Genomic DNA, 18,312 nt, shown 5'->3' on the forward strand with positions numbered 1-18,312 from the left:
TACCCCCCAAAAAGTCCCTGGTCAGAGGGAGCCTTTTAGTTGCTTAAAATAGTTCAGGGGAATTAAAATAACTAAGAACCATGGGTCGCAAAACAGCTGTACAGAACAAACATTAGAAAACATTAGCCACCATGACCTACTGGTCATACCAGACCAAGTAAGGCTGTAGCTGCAAAGCTCCAGAGTGTATTAAATAGAGCAAGAATGCATATAAATTACCCATGCATTCACCTTTTAATTTATAAGAGAAGGAATGTGTAATTTCATCTAGTAAACGTCACATTGTCTTTTTTTAAACGTCTTATGAAGTGACTCCCACTTAAACCTTGGTGATTTATAAAAAGATATTAGAAGGCACTTGTTGATTATTTCATTTGTTTAAAAAAGCTATTTCCATCCTCACAGGTAACTGAGGAGAAAAGTGACATGTAGCGCCAACAGAGGGCCAGATTATTTCGATCCAACACATAATTATTGTACATAGAGAAATTGTAACTGTATAACAGTAGCCTACATTTTCCCATGTTATTCAACACATCATAAGAATTTCATGTCTGAGTCAAAACTGACCATTGAAAGAGAAAACATAATAACTCAAGTGGGTGCAAAGAGGCTTTTGTGACACACTCTACAAGGACAAAGATATTTATAAAAAAAAAAAAAGAAGAAGAAAAAAGGAATTTTCTTTCCTTTAACTCTCAGTGACTCAACAGCCTCCTATGGTGAAACCAGTGAAGCAGAGACCTGAGGCATGGAAAGTAACAGGGACAGAGTGATTCAGTGAAAGTGAATGGCTCTGACTCTCCTACCCATCATTGAAGAGGGAGAGGTTGAAAAAAAAAGAGCAGGGAAAGGACGGAAAGAGGGGGAAAATGACTGGCGACTGTGTGGGAAGAGAGAGAGGAGGGGCTTAAAAAGTATGAACTTGTGTATGATTCAGCTGCAGGAAGCATTACGAAGGGAAAAGACTGCACACAGGACGCGGTATACTCACTCCTTTAGCCTTTACTGAGGACGTATTGGCTTATGGCTTCTCAGAGGGTGACTTTTCCCAACGGGTCACACTTTCTCTAGTGCGCTCCTTCACTCCTGAGAGTTGTCTTGTTAATAAAATTCGGAGCGTTCAGCTTTTTGAACCCGTGCTGTTTTTGCTCTCTATACACTGTGCGTAATTTCTATCCAGGATCGAGAGAGAAAAGGCGACATCACAACAACACGAGGACGAGGAATCAAGACAGAGGTAAAACCAACTGGGAGAAAATGAAAGTCGTCTTGGATATCTGCTTGATGTTCCTCATGCTGCACACTCCCGGCGTGCTGTCCTTGTCCACACGTAAGTTGTTGCACACAGATGTCCATCGATGCGCAAAGTCACGGTCTTGCTGGGGAAGGGTTTTGGTTTGGGTACAGGCTGCACTTTTTGGTCCACAAAGACTTAGTTTAATCCATGTGTCACCCAACGGTATTACTGTAAACACCTCTGTGTGACATTGTCCTGCTCTGGTACGCATGATTTTAAAGACAAAACAGATGCAAAAAATGGATTTGCACAATAGTACAACACAAGTATAATATTTTAGAAGGGTGTTAGTCAATGCAAACACTACAATATAGTGATATCATATGGTATATAATTACTATTTTAAAAGGATATAAGTCAGTGTAAACATTGCAAAAAAAAATTACATTAGGCAATAGGAATATTATAGTGATATTAAAGAGGATAAAGCCCGTAAAAGGTCACTTTAACTCCACTACCATATGTGTAGGGTTTCCATAGGAGGAGACAATATCCCATATATGATCACATTAGATCCACAGTGATCTTATGGGTAATACTGTATTTAAAACATGTTTCCAATGCAAAAATAACTCAATAGCTTCTTCATATTAGGGGCTCACTTGCTTGGATCCACTCTGGTGATACATTAAAAAAGACAAATGCCACTCTGTCCACCTGACACCGTATTGATGTGCTCTTGCTGAAGTATATCAGTTGTACCCCTGCATAGAGAACTCATCTCCCAGGAGGCTGCATTTCAACAATTCAAGCCATAATTCGTTTAACACATGGAGAGCATGGGGGCTTTACGAACCGCAACAAAACAGTGACATCATTTGCTCGGGTTTTGGAGAATGTTAACCGGCAGCTTAATGCACAGTAACGTAAATAAATCAAAGTTACGTCCGCTTCCTCTGTTAAGTGGCTGGATTAGTTTTTATGGTGAGCTCACTGGCAAAGAGCGATTCCTCAGGGACGACCTCCTGTTATTCATCCAGTTTGAAAGGCGCTAATAAAAGAAAGTAAAGTTCCAGAGGCTTATAGAAGACAATGGGCACTGATCATAAACTGCCCTGCTGTTTATTATAGGGCCTAATTGGTCATTACTGTTTTATTCACTATAATAATGGAGGGTGCGTCCCTTTTACTCAGTGTGATGTGGTTTACAGATGCCACTGAAATAAAACAGTTAAAATGTGGAATTTTCTTACCAACATATAATTTGTTTTTAATACAGCTCATAATCCCATAAAGTTTGAGTTTATATGTCTTGTTAGCATATACAGAAGTATTTATGTTGGATATGATTATTTAATACCAAATATTTGACTCTGAAACACACTAAATCCCCCTGAAAAATCTGCTTTTTAACCTGAATTGAACTTCTCATATCCTACATGTCCAATTTCTCCTGCCTGTATTTGGCCTAAGTTGATTTCACAAGATACTCTCTCCTCTCTCCAGATATGAACAGTTAAATACCTAAAATGCAAGCTGTGTAAAAAAAACAAAAAACACAAAAAACATCCGCTGCTGTCTTCTCCGTCTCTTTTCAGATGGTGTTACACGGCTCATTGTCAATAAATGTTTCGTGACTTCTTCCACTTGGCTCGTCTACACTGGCCCCTCAAAATGTTCCACATGTACGTCTATTGTACAGCAGACAGAGGAAAGTAAAGGCCTTCTTTGAAGTGTTGCATGGATGAGTGGAGAGTAAACAGTTCTTTAGAAAGAGGAGAGGATGTCGTGTCCCTTTGAAGACTGACAGCATAAAGGAAAGTGTTTTCAGTCCACTAAAGACTTAAAATCGGCCATAAATGTCATTGAAGGCCTCCTATGCCTATGTCTGACCGCCGCAATCACAGGGTTAAACTCATCCCGTTGCCCTGATCAGAGCTGTGCTTCAAGCACCCTCAGCCTCTCCAAACAAATACTATGTAACAAGCCAATTCCTCCATTGAGTGTGTCAAGCAGAGACAATACTGTAAACTGTAGTAATTGTGTCTATCGTTGTAGTGTTTGAACTGTGAAGAAAGGGCTTTAAAGGGGCTTCACACCACGCTCTGGGGCAATGTCCCTTCCTCAGTGCCTGGAATACATAAACACTGATTGTTATTCAGCTGGATCAGCATATTGTTGGCTAATCACGGCCCCCTTTACATCCGCTGTATCCGGTGACAAAGACAACCACCCCTCTGATCATGTGTTTGTTTGTATCCATGTGTTTGCATAAATGTGTGGAAGTGTTGTGTCAAAGCTGGAGTTGGCTTTGTGATATTAATATTGGCGTGGAGTTACAGTTGAATTAACTTCTTCAAAGGCGGGTCCTCCATAAAGGACCACACAATGTCTGTCAGCGTAAGAAGGCTGGCAGCTGAATAGATGTGGCCCCCGGGTGCAGATTTGTAATGGTCTGAACAAAGTGTTGAGTCACTCATTGCTCAGTCATTTCTGCATAGAAAACATTGTTTTCAAAGTCCTGTCTACTTAGGTGGGCAACACATTTTTTTGTAAATCCTCCATTCTAAAGAAATAAACTAATATCTTGTCTTCTCTTGTGTGCTGCTGTTACAAGAGAGACCTGAGAACAAATTACATCACAAAATAAATCACAAATAGTATTAAGCAATATATAAATAATATCTCTCAGTACTATAGAGTGTTAAATAGTGTCTCTAACTGTATGTTCTTTGCAGTTTACCACTTTATTTGTATTTTAACATTCAGCTGTAAAATATGATAACAAATGATAAAAAAGCAGCAGCAATAATATTTATGTAGCAACTTTCCTATATAGCTTACCAACTGTTTTACAGGATTAAAAATCCAACACCACAGACAATAAGCAAACAGCAGTACCCAAGTACTGTAAGCCAAGTGAGCGAAACAAAGTCAGGCAAGAAAAACAGCAGAAAAGAAGGGCACCCAGACAGTGCTAATGTTAATGAAAGTGAAAAATAATCCATGTATGCGCCTCATGATTCAGATCTGCTACCTAATTTAATGGGTTTGTACTTGGCCCGTGCTACACCCTTCCACCAAGTTTCATGAAAATCGGGCCGGTAGTTTTTCTGTAATCCTGCTGACAAACAAACAATCCAACAAACTGAACCAAAAACATAACCTCATTGGCAGAGGTAATTATCAATCTATTAAAACAGTCAAAACTAAATTACGAAAGTAACACACTGAAAACTTCCTTTAAACAGCTAGTGTTTAAAAATAAAGGTTTCCGCATGTATTATCTCCAAAATAGTGCTTGCTTTACATTGTTGACAACCATTTTCTCAGGCACGTCTTAGGTTTTTATATGTATTTTCCATTTTAAAACATATTTTACTGTAGTACAGTGTGAAAATCAACTTACTGAAACATAACACTTGCTTCAAATAGGTAATGCATCACAGTGAATATTTCTTCACCTTTATTTCTTTCCATAGTTTTGTCACAGTAACATCAAGCAGGGACCATTTTGTGTTCCACGCACCATCTGAGATTTCAAAGTCAGGTGCCGGTCATCTTCACTGTAACACAACAAACAAACAACAAACAACATATTTTAGCTCATTGATGCAATAATTGGGATGCTAGCTGACAGCTAATCCGCCCTCTTCAGGTTGGCTTTTCCAAAGTCTAAAGTCTCTGAAAGGCATATTCTAGTAATTCACGTCCATAAAGTTGAAGGAATACATAAAAAAGAATGATCCAACTCAAAGCAGCAGAGGCCGAGATATATCCTGACTTTTAGTCTTTAGTAGGGGCAAGCTCCAAAAACACTGGATCCAACATATCCCGCAATGCAACTGTACAGCATATTTTGTTAGACCCTCTATACGTTTGTAGTGTAAACTCCTGCATCCTTCAAATACCTCACCCCCAGTTTGTAAGGCAGTCTTTCTGTCCAATATTAAAGTTTCAACCCTAACTCATAACCCTAATGACATCACTATGACATCCTCAGGGTTATGATTAGCCTTTAGAAAGGTCCACCCAGAACCATAGAAGACATTACACAGCTGCTTCCAAATGCTGCGTAGAAGAGACGAGCAAACGGACCTTTACGTGTAAAATGACTGGAGTGCTCATCAACGGTCTTCCTCTAACCATCCATCTCTTCCTGCCCTCTTCCAGATGTAGCAGTGGTCTACCCCCAGGACCCCGTCCTTCGCATGGGGTCCACCCTGACCGCCAGCTGCTGGGTCCACCCCGACCTCGGCGTCCACGCCAGCTCTCTGTTTTGGACGCTCAATGGTCAACAGCTGCCCAGCTCCCTGTACAGAGTGCTGAGCCCGACCAACCTCAGCGTGACACTGGCCGGGCTCAACGCCTCCAGACAGACGTCCGGCGACAACCTGGTCTGTCACAACCACAAGGGACACATCTTGGCTGGCTCCTGCCTCTACGTTGGGAGTAAGTTGAAGTGTGTTAGTGGTTATATGATTTTTCAGCTTGGTTTTATTTATGTAGAGTTCCATAGTTTTTTATTTTGTCATTTTATTAGTATACTCATTTGGCCAACATTTCTCCCGAAGTGTGCATGTGTCTCTGCTTCACTGTTTAATGTTAAGGAAAAGGGGTAAATAAAGGGTAGAAATGGAGTGAGAGGAATGAAAAGTAAATGGGAATGTAGAAGGAAGTAGTGGGCAGATTTTTAGTGTCTCTGTGGCTATATTTCATGTTAAGTTTTCCTGCCTTCAGGCCAGTGAGAGGCCTTCATGAGTGTGTCACTGTGTGACGCTTTGACCACCTGTGTGGTCCATTACTCGCACAATCACTCACAGGGCATAGGCCATTTTACACAGACACATGTTTGTATTTCTATACGTATGTGGACCAGCATTTACATAATGCATTACCTAGCCCCTAAATGTTTTTTTGTTTTTTTTTTTACAGTGAACTTTATTGTGTGATCTTGTTAATGTGGTTCCTGTTACAGTAATAACCTAAAAGAACCGTATTTTATTGCTTATTCACTTTCTTGCTGAGAGTTACTTGTTATTATCAATGGCTGAAGCTGCGCAAGTTGTAATAAACTGGACACATCCTTTAACTCTCAAACAGCCCTTTGAAGAAGTAAGGAGTACCCTCACTCTAAAAATGGTGCTCTCAAAGATAGAAGTACATGAGCACACACACAACACACACTCATTTCCTTGCAGTTCCCATACACAGAAAAGTACATGGCATTTCTAAGACTATGAAAGGTGATGAGATGAAAAATGACACAAACGTATTCATGAAGCAACAAGTGCGCGCGTGCACACACACACACACACACACACACACACACACACACACACACACACACACACACACACACACAATGAGATGCAGTTGGGATCCTAATCTCTGTGCGACACTGGTGTTGAGCACCCTGTGTTCTGAGAGACGAGGAATGTTGGCAGGGATCCCGAGTCTGACAACATCTCACACAAACGCACGCAAGCACACAGACACACAGACACACAGACACACACACACACACACACACACACACACACACACACACACACACACACACACACACACACACACACCAATTAAGAAAAAAAACACCAATTTCTAGAGAACATCACTAGTGAGTCAATTACACTCAGGAGGATGGGGCTGGAGTAATGGCTGGAAGTAACTTTGTACCCTCAATGACCCTACATCTCCATTTTCTCTCTGCTCTACTCTCCTTTGTCTTCACCCATATCTCTCACTCTATTTTCTTCCCCCTTTCTCCCCATCTTTCCATTTGTCCCTCTTTTTGTCCCAGTGCCTCCAGAGAAGCCGGTCAATCTGACCTGCTGGTCCAGGAACACCAAAGACCTGACTTGCAGCTGGGTTCCAGGAGGAAAAGGAGAGACAAACATTAGCACACAGTACATCCTCAAATACAAACTCAGGTATATAAACACACACACTGTTTTACTATCTTCTTGAAGTTAAAGATTCACTTTTTGAACGCCATTGATGCCAAAAACATACGCCCCTTCTTCTCAGAGTCATAGCTCAATTAAATCAGAGCACACAGACATCATACACTCATACCTGCTTTAAATAGGACAACATACTCTTTCTAATAAGTGATTACATATGGCTGTAAATGAAGGGGGTGAGAACCATGCAAAACCAGTGTCGGGTTCAAAAGGGTTAAACATCCAACTTAGTGAGCCTCTTGCAAATGTTCCCAGTCCAAATTATATTTCAGAAGAGTTTTTAGAATGCAAAAATGCTTCAGAAAGCATGGAAACAAGCTAAAGTGGAGCTGGAAACAGGACAAAATACCATATCTCTTTGGCAGAACTTATTTTGAGAAAAATACGCCCTTCGCCTGTAAAAAAGAATATCATGAGAATTAGGAAAACAGTTTTTTATCTGGGAACGAAAATGAGTTTCAGATGAGTTGTAAGCTCTATTCACATTTTTTAAAAGTTAAATCAACTATTTAAAAGCACCAAAAGGGAAATTACATGCAGTGCCCGCAGGCGGGGCAACTGCATATCTCTTTCTGAAGTTACGTTAGTGTAAATAAGGACTTAATAAAACCACTTGTAACATATAAACTCTGAACTGTTCTATTATCTCATGCAATACATTCTACATCAAATGCATTAGTAATGGATATTGAAGCAGTCCAAAGTTATTTTGAGTTTTGTTCTGTTTTCCTCCCAGGTGGTATGGTAAGGAGAAGGAGTGTGAGGACTACACACATACGCAGCCTTACTCCTGCAGCATCACTCGGGACCTGCACCTCTTCACGCCCTATGAGATCTGGGTGGAGGCCTTCAACCAGCTGGGCCGGGCTACCTCCGATGTCATCACCCTCGACATCCTAGACGTGGGTGAGTGTGAGATAACATAACCTTTGACCCTCTTTCTTTAACTGTGTTATAGAGCTTAGATCCCAGTGTCAATGAGTCCTCAGGCTATAATAAAGGAGAGTGGATACCAGGCTTTTAGGCTTGTGATGTTTAAAAAAAGACAAAGCTATTTCTACCTGTGACCCCTCATCACAGGTTACACATGTGTACGACTTGTTAGCAGTTCAATTGTGATTTTCCCTCTCCCCGCCCTCATAGTGGTAATATAATAAAAGTAATAAAAGTAAACAAAATCTGGACAGGAAAAGGAAATACGAAGCAAACATGAATATCAGCAAATAACTGAGGTGATTTCACAATTGAAAGAAAAACTTACAGTGATTTAAAAGTCTGTCTTGGGGGCAATTCTGACCTGTGGCCCTTTGCTGCTTGTCACAACCCCGTCTCTCTGCCCTTTCCTATCTTCAGCTGTCCTGTCTAATTAAAGGCCTAAAATGCCCAAAAAATTATCTTTAAGAAAAAAAATAAGTCTGCAGTAGCCAGCTTAAATGATCATGTTAACTCAACTTGACTCTTTAAACTCAGTTGAAGGACTGTTTTGCTCATCGTAGTATTAGTTGATTTAAAGGAATAGTTAATTTTTTTGCCGAGAGTTAGATGAGAGGATTGATACTTCTGCCATGTTTCTGTGTTAGGGTACGTTCAGATCAGATCAAACGATCCGGCGAATCGTTGCCTGGGAAGTTAAGTGGTTGTGTTGTCTTTTTTACCCTCATAGTTTTTAAAAAAACCTTCTGGCAGCGATAGAGGCAGTGAGGTTTACTGTTTCCTGTATGGGACTCTGACACACGCCTCAAAACGGACTGACAAGTCTGATCGGCCTACATGATTGGCCATTGCAGGGTAAAGTCAGGTTGCGTTTCTCCAAAAGTTAAATCTGTCTTAACTTTTCAACTGCACTACCGTCATTGAAAATGAATGGAAGGACTCGCGTCTTCACCGGACCGCCTGAGAGTGTGTGTAAAAATAGCATTAGCTAAGATGTAGGGTCAGGTAGAGTAGGGGGGGGCGATTAGATTAGCTTAGCGTTGAGACTGTAAGCAGGGGTAAAGATCTAGACAATAATTATATAAAATATACCTTCCAGCACCTCTAAAGCTTATTAATCAACACGTTGTATCTTGCTGGTTAAATTACTTGACTCATTTTGGTGTAGTAACAATAATTTGTGGTTGTACAGGGGGTTATGTGCCAGACATTTTCTTGGCTGGTATGTGACTTCAAGTCTGCACAGCAACACCTATAGAGCTTTCTTTTAGTTATTTCTAGTAGGGATCCCAAAGCTTCCTGGCCTGGTTGACACCAGACCCTTCTCAGTTGTAACTGAGAGTGGTCCAAGGATGCGTAGAATCAAATGATTTAATAACCTTAATACTACTTAATAAGGTGGACAACTATAAGTTAAGTTCATTCCCTATTTACCATATCATGAACCCTCATATTTCTCTTGTGGCCGACAGGTTGGGAAACATTAATGACTTACGCTTTAGCCTCCAATTGGCGCCCTTGAAATGTTGAGTATCAATTTATAAATCCATCTCTTTTATTTCAGATAGGGCATTGGCTTGAGTTCTGTGGCTTTCTGGCTTTTGGAGAAAGTTGTTCACAAGTACTCATCCAGCTTTACACTGATAGGAACTGAGCGGTATTCCCTTTTACAGCTTTGGTATGTGGTCCGTTGCTTAGCTTAGTGCAGTTTAAGCAAATGGACCATAAGATGAAAATTCTTATCTTCTCTCATTATCCCCAAAACACACACACACACACACACACACACACACACACACACACACACACACACACACACACACACACACACACACACACCTGGTGTGTGATGGAAACACCCTCTTTTTTGATGAGCTCATTTTCTCTTTACTCATGCTCACTGGACACACATACAGAAACACGCACAAAAAACACTCGTTAACCCTCTTTTATGTAGTGTTGGAATGTTCCAGACTGATCCTCAAACCTAATCCCGTCTCCGAGCCGGCTGCAGACCCCCGAGGCCTGAGGAGTTTGGGCTTTGAAACTTTAAGACTTGGACCTGAAATAATACAACCTGATTAGCTCGGAACTCTTCACCTGGTTCAACACGCTCCTAACGGTGTCGGGGAAAACGTACCGAGAGGAAAACCATATAGAGTTTCAGAGGTGAACACATCACCGGTGAGGAAACAAGCGTCCATCAAATTGTAATCCCTTTTCCGTTCCCTAATGTATGCACGCACGCACACCTGTTTACACACCCCGAGGGCAGGGCAGGGCCTGGTAACAGTATAGAAACAGAGAGAGGCAGAGTGTAGGCGGTTTCTGGACTTGTGTGTGTGTGTGTGTGTGTGTGTGGGGGGGTTGTTTCGCTCAGGTTGCCCTGGCCATTCTTTTCATGCAAGCAGTTTCCACAACAGTAGTAAGTCATAAAACACAGCAACCACACCTGCGTGGAGCTGCAGTGAGTCACATCTACGGTCATGTCCAATCAGTTATGAACGCGAGGCAGAAACACCTACAGTTTTCTCTGCATTCCTAAGTCACGGGATGCCCTCTGAACTCAGAGACTAGAGGCAACATGTATCGGTGTCTGACTCTAAGATGAGGCTATGCTGAGGGATGACAAAGCATATGCTAACAGTGATTCATCTGTAATTTGCCTTGTCCCACTGACCTCTATTGCCAAATGCACATAACGTATAGGAACAACGCATTTCCTCTTATCTGTGGACAAATAAGTTAAATATGTTGTTATCTTCAGATATCGTGGCTTTTCTTGGGATAACTGAATTGTTCTTAAAAAAACAAGAATGCAGTATGGAATATTTTGTCATCTCAAAAGAAATATCCGAATGCCATTCATATTTACATCAATCGAGCAAACAAAACATTATTATGAAACCTGCTATCAGTCTTTCCATTTTAATGGTAGTCAAATAGAAAGATTAGAAATGCTATGGGATCTCATACTTTATGTGAAATAATGTATATTAGATTTTTATTACAACGAGCACTGTCATTTACTGTCTCAACTCTGAACACAGCTAATTCAGTAATTTCTTTTTTACGTGGGGAAAAAAAGGTTTTAATTTTTTCAAACCTGAGTTTTGCCGGCAGTCCTGCTCTTAGCCTAAGAAGCCTTCGTCCAAACATCCACCAATCAGAGGGTCGGGCTGTAGAAAGAAACAAAAAAGACAGTTTAAAGAGATGTTAGCGAGTAAATCAAACTAAAGTGAAAAAGTAGCAGGGACAAAAAATCTGAAGAGTGGAAATTATTAATTTAATTAATATAAAACCATATTCAGCCCTGTATTAACATTGTTAATCTCTAAGAAAAGTACATTCACGTGCATCCATTATTTAAATCAATTGTGGTTAAACTTCACTCTGTTTCATCCTGTACATGCAACCCAGTCTCACGGAAGTTTGTGAAATGGTCATGTTATTTAATCTATCGAGTTTATGTCGGTATTTTTGTGGTGGTCAGCACGTTATTTAAACTAACGTATTTCAACGCAAAGCATCTTTTGTGATCAAAAGTGACTTTGCCGATAATCCGCGCAGGGAGGTTGGTTGGGGTGGTGGATGGGTCAAACAATACAGGACTTTCACCCCAGAGACTGTGGATCGTGGCCCGCGTGTGGCGTTTCATTTCCCCGTTGTTCTTTTCCGAAACCCAACCTCCGTATATGCTTCCCAAAAAAACGACACAAACGTGTCCGTGTACACGAATCAATAGATTCAAAATAATGTGACCTTTTCACGAACTGCCGCGAGACCGTGTTGGTACGTCATTGATTTGGGCATACACTGAACTAAGATGTCTTACCAAAGCTTTAAAACTTTAGTTTAACTCTCTGCTTCTATGTTAAGAATATTTTTTTTTCTAAGATGGATGATTGTGTGTACCACCATTGGGTTTACGCTTTTTAAATCACCCATGAGTACAAAATGACACATCTGAAGTTACACATTTTAGTTCAGAGAGTCTCCGGTTTCTTCGAACACTGGGGAAACAAATCCTCTGATACTCTCGTGTCAACTCCCACTTTTTCGCCTCCACTGAACCTTTCCCATCTTCTTCTTTCCCCTGGGTTCATCTTGTTTGTTTATTGGTAAGGGATGACATTATGAAAAGGAAAAAAAGTTGATATTACAACGATCTCAAAAGCCCAAAACAAAACGCGAGGAAAGTTAAAATAATGGTCTGACAGCACATGTTTGTTTGTCGAGAAGATAATCGTTGTCAGATGAAAAAGTCTCTTCCAGCTCACACAAGTCAACTCTTCAGAAACTATAAGGCACTCGGAGACCACAAACCTCCGCCAACGCTGAACAATCCTTCAATGAGCTGTTACACATAAAGACATCACTCCTACCGCTTTAAATTAGAATTGAGTGGGTTTCGTGACCCTGCAAACATAACCCAAAAACGTAGAAAGAAGCCCCTAAGCTATGTTTTTTTTGGCTAAAAATTGTAATCTGGGCCATCTGTCCACCAGAAGTTAATCATTAAGTTGTTAGGATAGAAATATACTTGTTAATGGATGTAATCAATTAAAAAGTATCCCAGTTTTTGCGCCTCTCATGAAATCATTGTTTGTTCATATGAGATTTTGCACTGATCATGACGTTATAGTCACAGTTTTTCTAAAAAATAAACAAAAAACCAACAGGTTGTTTGGTAACACATACACACACTCTTTTTTAAAGACATTTCTTAAATCCATGAAGCTGCTCTTATCAATATTTCTATATTTACCATGGATCAAATGACTAAATGTAATGTGAACGGAGTCGATTGACGAATCAACAGAGAATTATAACCCAACTCAACAGTTCCTCTCAGCTCTACCGAGCGTTAGCGTCGTTCAGCTCATTGTCTTAGTTTTTCAACTCATTTGTTGTTTTTTTCAGCCAACAACTTAACTGTTTTGTACCTGTACACTCCTGCTCAGCACCAAACGACTTCCTGCTTCAAATGCAACCAATAACTTGACTCATTTCTAATTTAAAATTTGTTACTGTTAACCCCCTCTCCCCGACTCCTTAAACACGCACTCCCACGAAAGTGAATGCAGGAGACAGGAGAGGAAGCTCTGGCTGTCTGGCACTGGTCTGGTCTCGGTCTCAACCCCTCAAAGTCTTGGTCTTGTCTCGGTCTCAATGCACTCTGGTCTTGGTGATGACTCGGTCTCGGTTTAGGTAGTCTTGACTACAACACTGGTTGCCAGAGACACGACTGCTGATGAATGATATTGTTTCTCTGTGTTTTCAACTTGTTCTGCTGCCCTCAAGTGGCCAAAAAGCAAGTTATACTTCTTATATATACACTCTTTCCTTTCTGCATGCAAAAATATGCCATTTTGGAATGAAGTACATTGTTAACGGTTTCACAAGGTTTCAATGTATTCCTTAAAAGGAATACAAAGATAGCAACAGGAAGTGACAAATATTATATTATACAATTTGGTTGAAAATATAAAAAAATAAATACCCTGCACATTTTCCTAGAGCCCCAGTTTGTTTTGTCAGACCAACAGTCAAAAACCCAAAGATATTGAGTTTTCTATCATGGTAAAGTTGATTGATTGATTGATTTTTAATAATTTCAGCTCTTGATGAGATCTTCTTACTTAATAACCTCCTCCGTCTCTTCTTCCCCCAGTGACCACGGACCCTCCATCAGGTGTGACTGTCAGTCGTGTTGGGCAGTTAGAGGACCAGCTGAGTGTTCGCTGGGAGGCCCCGCCCGCTCTCAAAGACTTCCTGTTTCAGGCCAAATACCAGATCCGCTACAGACTGGAGGACAGCCAAGACTGGAAGGTATAGGACAAGGACACACAGTTATAAAAACATAAATCTGTTCTCTTTGTCTCTTACACACAATATCTCTGCAGCACCGTCCCAGCTGTTTCTCATCCTAGTGCTGTAATCACCCCTAATCTAGTCTGATTGAGGCCTCCTCTGCCAGATGGGTTAACAGTTCAGAAACTTTCATCAGCCATAAATCTAGAAGGCAGGTTTTGATCAGGAGAAAAACAGGCCAGAGCCACTGTGTATACCTCCGTTCAAACTTTTAATGAATTAAAAATACGGTGTAAAACTTTCAGCTGTGCAGATGGTGCTTCCCAGGATTCCTATGAGTCCTCCGGATACGAGGGAAGATTCTCCAGTAATTAAGGGGGAATTACACCGATGTAATATAAGCAAGTCTTTGCTCGCAAAGTGGAAAAAGAAAAGAAGGGGTGTGGAGAGACGCGGCAGAGGGATGAGACCAGTTCGAAGGAGGAGAGAGGAGATTTAAATCCAAGTGGCTTTAAGGGTTTGGCGAAACCCTTAAACAAAACACAGTTTTCCCTCTGAACCGGCCCTAATCATGAGGTCATGCTAAGGAATGGAGGGATACATCTCAGCTGTTAATGCCTTCAATATGGCTGTAAAGACGCTCAGCGGTAACGTCTGCCGATTTGGCTTCCCCGCGTCACATCATTAGCCCTCTGATGCCTGTAATTTCCATGTTCTGCTTTCTGTTGTAGTCGTTCTTAGCAAGTGTTTACAGACTGAATGCCAGAGAGAAAGTGGGGACTATTAGATAAGATTAATAACTGCAGTATGTAGGCGTTTCTTTCTCTCTGCTGTATCTATGTTCATGTCATTATTTTTGCTATATCTTGTACTGTATATGTTGAGGACCTGTGCTGGCTCCTGTGTGTGTTTCTCAGCATATCCAGCTCTGTAATACATAACAGAGAGCAGATTTTTACCCAGCAGGCACGATTACATTAAAACATTTTCATAAACATGCTGATCAGGAGTCACTAAACAATGTGGTGTGCATGCATGCTTAGGTCTGTACATGGTTTGTGGTTGTGTTTTCTACATGGCATCTCTGCCCCGTGCTTTAGTTTATGCACATTGGTATTTAATACTGCGGTCAGACCTCCAACTCTTCTGTGTTTGGGTCTTTTTTTCATATAGGTGATGGATGACGTTGGGAATCAGACATCTTGTAGATTGGCTGGACTGAGGCCTGGAACAGTGTATTTTGTCCAGGTACGGTCTGGGTGTGTGTGTGCGTGTGTGTACATGCGTTGGAGTGTATGTTCGTGTACTTCAGATTTGGTCCGTGTTCATAATGCTGTATCTTCTCCAGGTTCGCTGTAACCCTGTGGGCATCTACGGCTCTCGCAAAGCTGGGATCTGGAGCGAGTGGAGCCATCCAACTGCTGCATCCACACCCCACAGTGGTGAGCACACGCTCAAACAAACACACACAAACACACACACACACACACAATCACAGGATTGCTCTTGATCTGTTTTTGAGAGCCTTTTGGCCCATTTTTTGAGGCAAATAAAATTTTATTAATTAATTAATTTAAAAATTTACTTTATATCACTGTGCACCGCATGTCCAACAGCTCTCTCCCACTACTGGAAACTGGCAGCCTCATAGAAGAAGACGATGGTGCTGTTTTACACTCCTTTCAGCCTGTTTTGTATTGTATTGGCAGTTTTATTTATGACAGATGCATCGGTCAAATCATATCATATCATATCAAATAAAAAATCATAGCCGAACCAAATCACATTATTTCCAAACCAGATGTTACGAAGCTAAACCAGACTTTGATTATGTAACGTTTTAGTTGCAACACAAAGGCCGTTTCAAAGAAATGATAAAAAGATGAATAAAGGAACACTCAACACAATTTAACTCATGCTGTTTTTCCCACTGGATGCTATAACGCTGTCAGAAGGTAGCCGCTGTTGTTGCCTCCACAGATTTAACAATGAAATTGCTGAGTAACATGTTATTATAACTGATAGGAAGAATGGCCATGACTATGAAAACCAAACATGGGTTGTTAAAAACTTAAGTTTTCCTTTAAGGGCTTTTCAGAACTTCCCATGAATTTTGGCAAAAGTACCAGATTGAAAGATAGGTCCTCTCAGTTACTGTGTGCATTCATTGCCTGGACTCATGGCTCTTAGTGTGTGTTACATTGGCACACACAGGCAGTACACTACACATTTTGAGTGATATCTCACTTCTTGTTCTTGGCTTTCTTCCCTTTAATACTGCTCAGCCGCTCCTATCTGTCTTTTTTTACTTTTCCTATAACTCTGCTCTGGAGTGGTGGAAGGTAACTAAATACTTTTAACCCTGCAATAACTGACCGAAATACCACCACTGCTGCTCTGTTAGAGGTTTCATTACAGAATGCCAAAGCCAGTCTAAATCCCGTCTCATTCTTCCTTTCTTCCCTTCTTCCCTTCCTTTTCTTCCCTTGATGCAGAGCGCTTGATGTCGGGCTCCTGTGACTCAAAGTCTAGCGGGGACTCCAACTCCACCCTGCGCAGGGAGCTGAAGCAGTTCTTCGGGTGGGTGCGGAAACACGCCTACGGCTGCAGCAGCATGTCCATGAAGCTATACGACCAGTGGAGAGTGCTGATGCAGAAATCGCACAAAACTCGCAACCAGGTAGGTAAGCATCACTAATGCAGGGGACACAGTTGTATTCAAATCTGATCACAGACACGCATGCAGACATGCAGACACGTGCTGCACAAACAGATACACACTCAAAATAAGTTTTCTTTTATAAAAGCTAACAGATTTTGTCTTCTAATTTAGGTTCTCCAAGGGGATAAATCCTAGCACACGCTGCGTTTACAAGCCAAAAACAAGTCAAGAAAAGAACGTGAGTGTGTGTGTGTTTTTGTCTATATGTGTGTGTGTGTGTGTGTGTGTGTGTGTGTGTGAGAGAGAGAGAAAGAGACATTGTGTTCGTATATGGGAATTATAAGACATTGTGCTCCGGACATTTTGTGCGAATACCAGCTGTGGCAGTGAGAGGACATCTAACAAGAAACTGTGGGATTTTCTTCTTTATTGCATCTTTTCCAGCCGGCATGAGCCCTTTTCATCTGAAAAGTTGCAACTGATAAAGGTGGACTTTCCACCGACATGCTGGAGTCATCATTAGCAAGAGACCACGTGGACTACTCTGCTTTCTCAAAGGACGTTGTAGCATGAACGACTCGGGCATCAGTAAAGAAGTTTGCCGTGTACATGCTCTAAATGTGCACACAGGTGATCAAAACCGATTAAAAAAAACTAGAAATGTTGCCAGAGCATCTAAAAGTATTCTGTGACGTTTTGTTTTTGTTTCTCCTGTGGATCCAAAGCACCATCTAGTGGCTGTTCAGCATCCATGGCTACTCCACATCAAAGCTTTCACTGTGGTCTTGATGTAAAAAGAAAAAGCAACATTGTCATTCAGTATTTCTAAGTCATGATTTGTTATATAAGTGCCAAATTGGTTCACCCAGCATCCACGTGTTTCTGAGCGACAGTATGTGACTGATGGTGTTTGTGTATGTAGACGTTTCACTGCCTTTATTTTTGTACTGAATTGTACCAGCATATTTAAAACTGTATAAAGTTATGTTTTATGTCTTAAGTTATGTTTAGTTAGTAAAGAACTATCAATGACTGAAGTTGTTATCAATCTCTAATGCTGTTCTATAAAAAATGTTGTCAGAAACACAGGGTTTGGGAATGAGTTGTGTGCACAGTAATACAGACACAATGATAAACACACCTCTGCGCCCCCTGTTATGGATAGCTTTAACATCCATATGTTCCCACTGCTCCGTAGAGTATGTCAACACATTTCCTGCTGCAGGGATTTTGGTCAGATTGTCTGAACTGAAATATTTCCAATAAGTGATTTTCGTGGACAAAAATAACACATGTCATAATATGAATACAGAATTAGGTTTCCTTATCATATTGCCACCAAAATAGGCATAATGCATGCAATGAATTGCGTGACTTTGAGCGATACTATCAGCTGCTCCTCAAAGAAGAAAAGATGAAATGCAATTTTTGCCTTCCCTGTGTTTTATTAACTCTTTATCTAGTTAATATGAGATTCTACATCCGTGGATGCTGTTTCTCACGGTCAACGTCTCAAGTCCCAGGGGCACCCCTAAATTTGTGGTTTAATATTCCAAAATGCTTAGAAGTTTCCAAGCTGCGGCTGGATCCAGATCTGCTTCAAAGTGCACATAGTGATAGGAAAACATGTTCAATTCTCTAGAATAGGTCAAAGTAAGTAAAGAACAACATCATTGTGATATCAATGTGTTTCAGCT

General features: G+C 40.9%; 1 protein-coding gene across 4 annotated transcripts; it reads left to right on the forward strand.

Moving 5' to 3' along the window:
* The first annotated feature begins 761 nt into the window (after nucleotides 1–761).
* On the forward strand, nucleotides 762–17,591 carry crlf1a (cytokine receptor-like factor 1a). 4 transcript variants are annotated; one of them, XR_003691111.1, is made up of 10 exons: nucleotides 762–1,333; nucleotides 5,414–5,692; nucleotides 7,044–7,173; nucleotides 7,943–8,112; nucleotides 13,814–13,971; nucleotides 15,127–15,201; nucleotides 15,302–15,395; nucleotides 16,449–16,637; nucleotides 16,787–16,853; nucleotides 17,060–17,591. XR_003691111.1 is itself a non-coding variant. In XM_028566342.1 (10 exons), the coding sequence occupies exons 1-9, from the start codon at nucleotides 1,261–1,263 to the stop codon at nucleotides 16,808–16,810; spliced, it is 1,188 nt and encodes a 395-aa protein (XP_028422143.1). In that variant the 5' UTR covers nucleotides 762–1,260; the 3' UTR covers nucleotides 16,811–16,853; nucleotides 17,060–17,591. The 4 variants fall into 4 exon arrangements, 3 of the variants coding, with proteins under 3 accessions (XP_028422143.1, XP_028422144.1, XP_028422142.1); XM_028566342.1 differs by having other exon boundaries at nucleotides 16,449–16,633; XM_028566343.1 differs by having other exon boundaries at nucleotides 16,787–17,591.
* Nucleotides 17,592–18,312: the final 721 nt, after the last annotated feature.

Source organism: Perca flavescens, chromosome 20, assembly GCF_004354835.1.
Source record: "Perca flavescens isolate YP-PL-M2 chromosome 20, PFLA_1.0, whole genome shotgun sequence".
Taxonomy (NCBI): domain Eukaryota; kingdom Metazoa; phylum Chordata; class Actinopteri; order Perciformes; family Percidae; genus Perca; species Perca flavescens.

Coding starts and splice junctions, on each gene's coding strand:
- crlf1a (XM_028566341.1), top strand. CDS start 1,261: ATGAAAGTCGTCTTGGATATCTGCTTGATGTTCCTCATGCTGCACACT. Junction 1,334..5,413: donor CGTGCTGTCCTTGTCCACAC/GTAAGTTGTTGC, acceptor GCCCTCTTCCAG/ATGTAGCAGTGGTCTACCCC. Junction 16,634..16,786: donor CGCACAAAACTCGCAACCAG/GTAGGTAAGCAT, acceptor CTTCTAATTTAG/GTTCTCCAAGGGGATAAATC.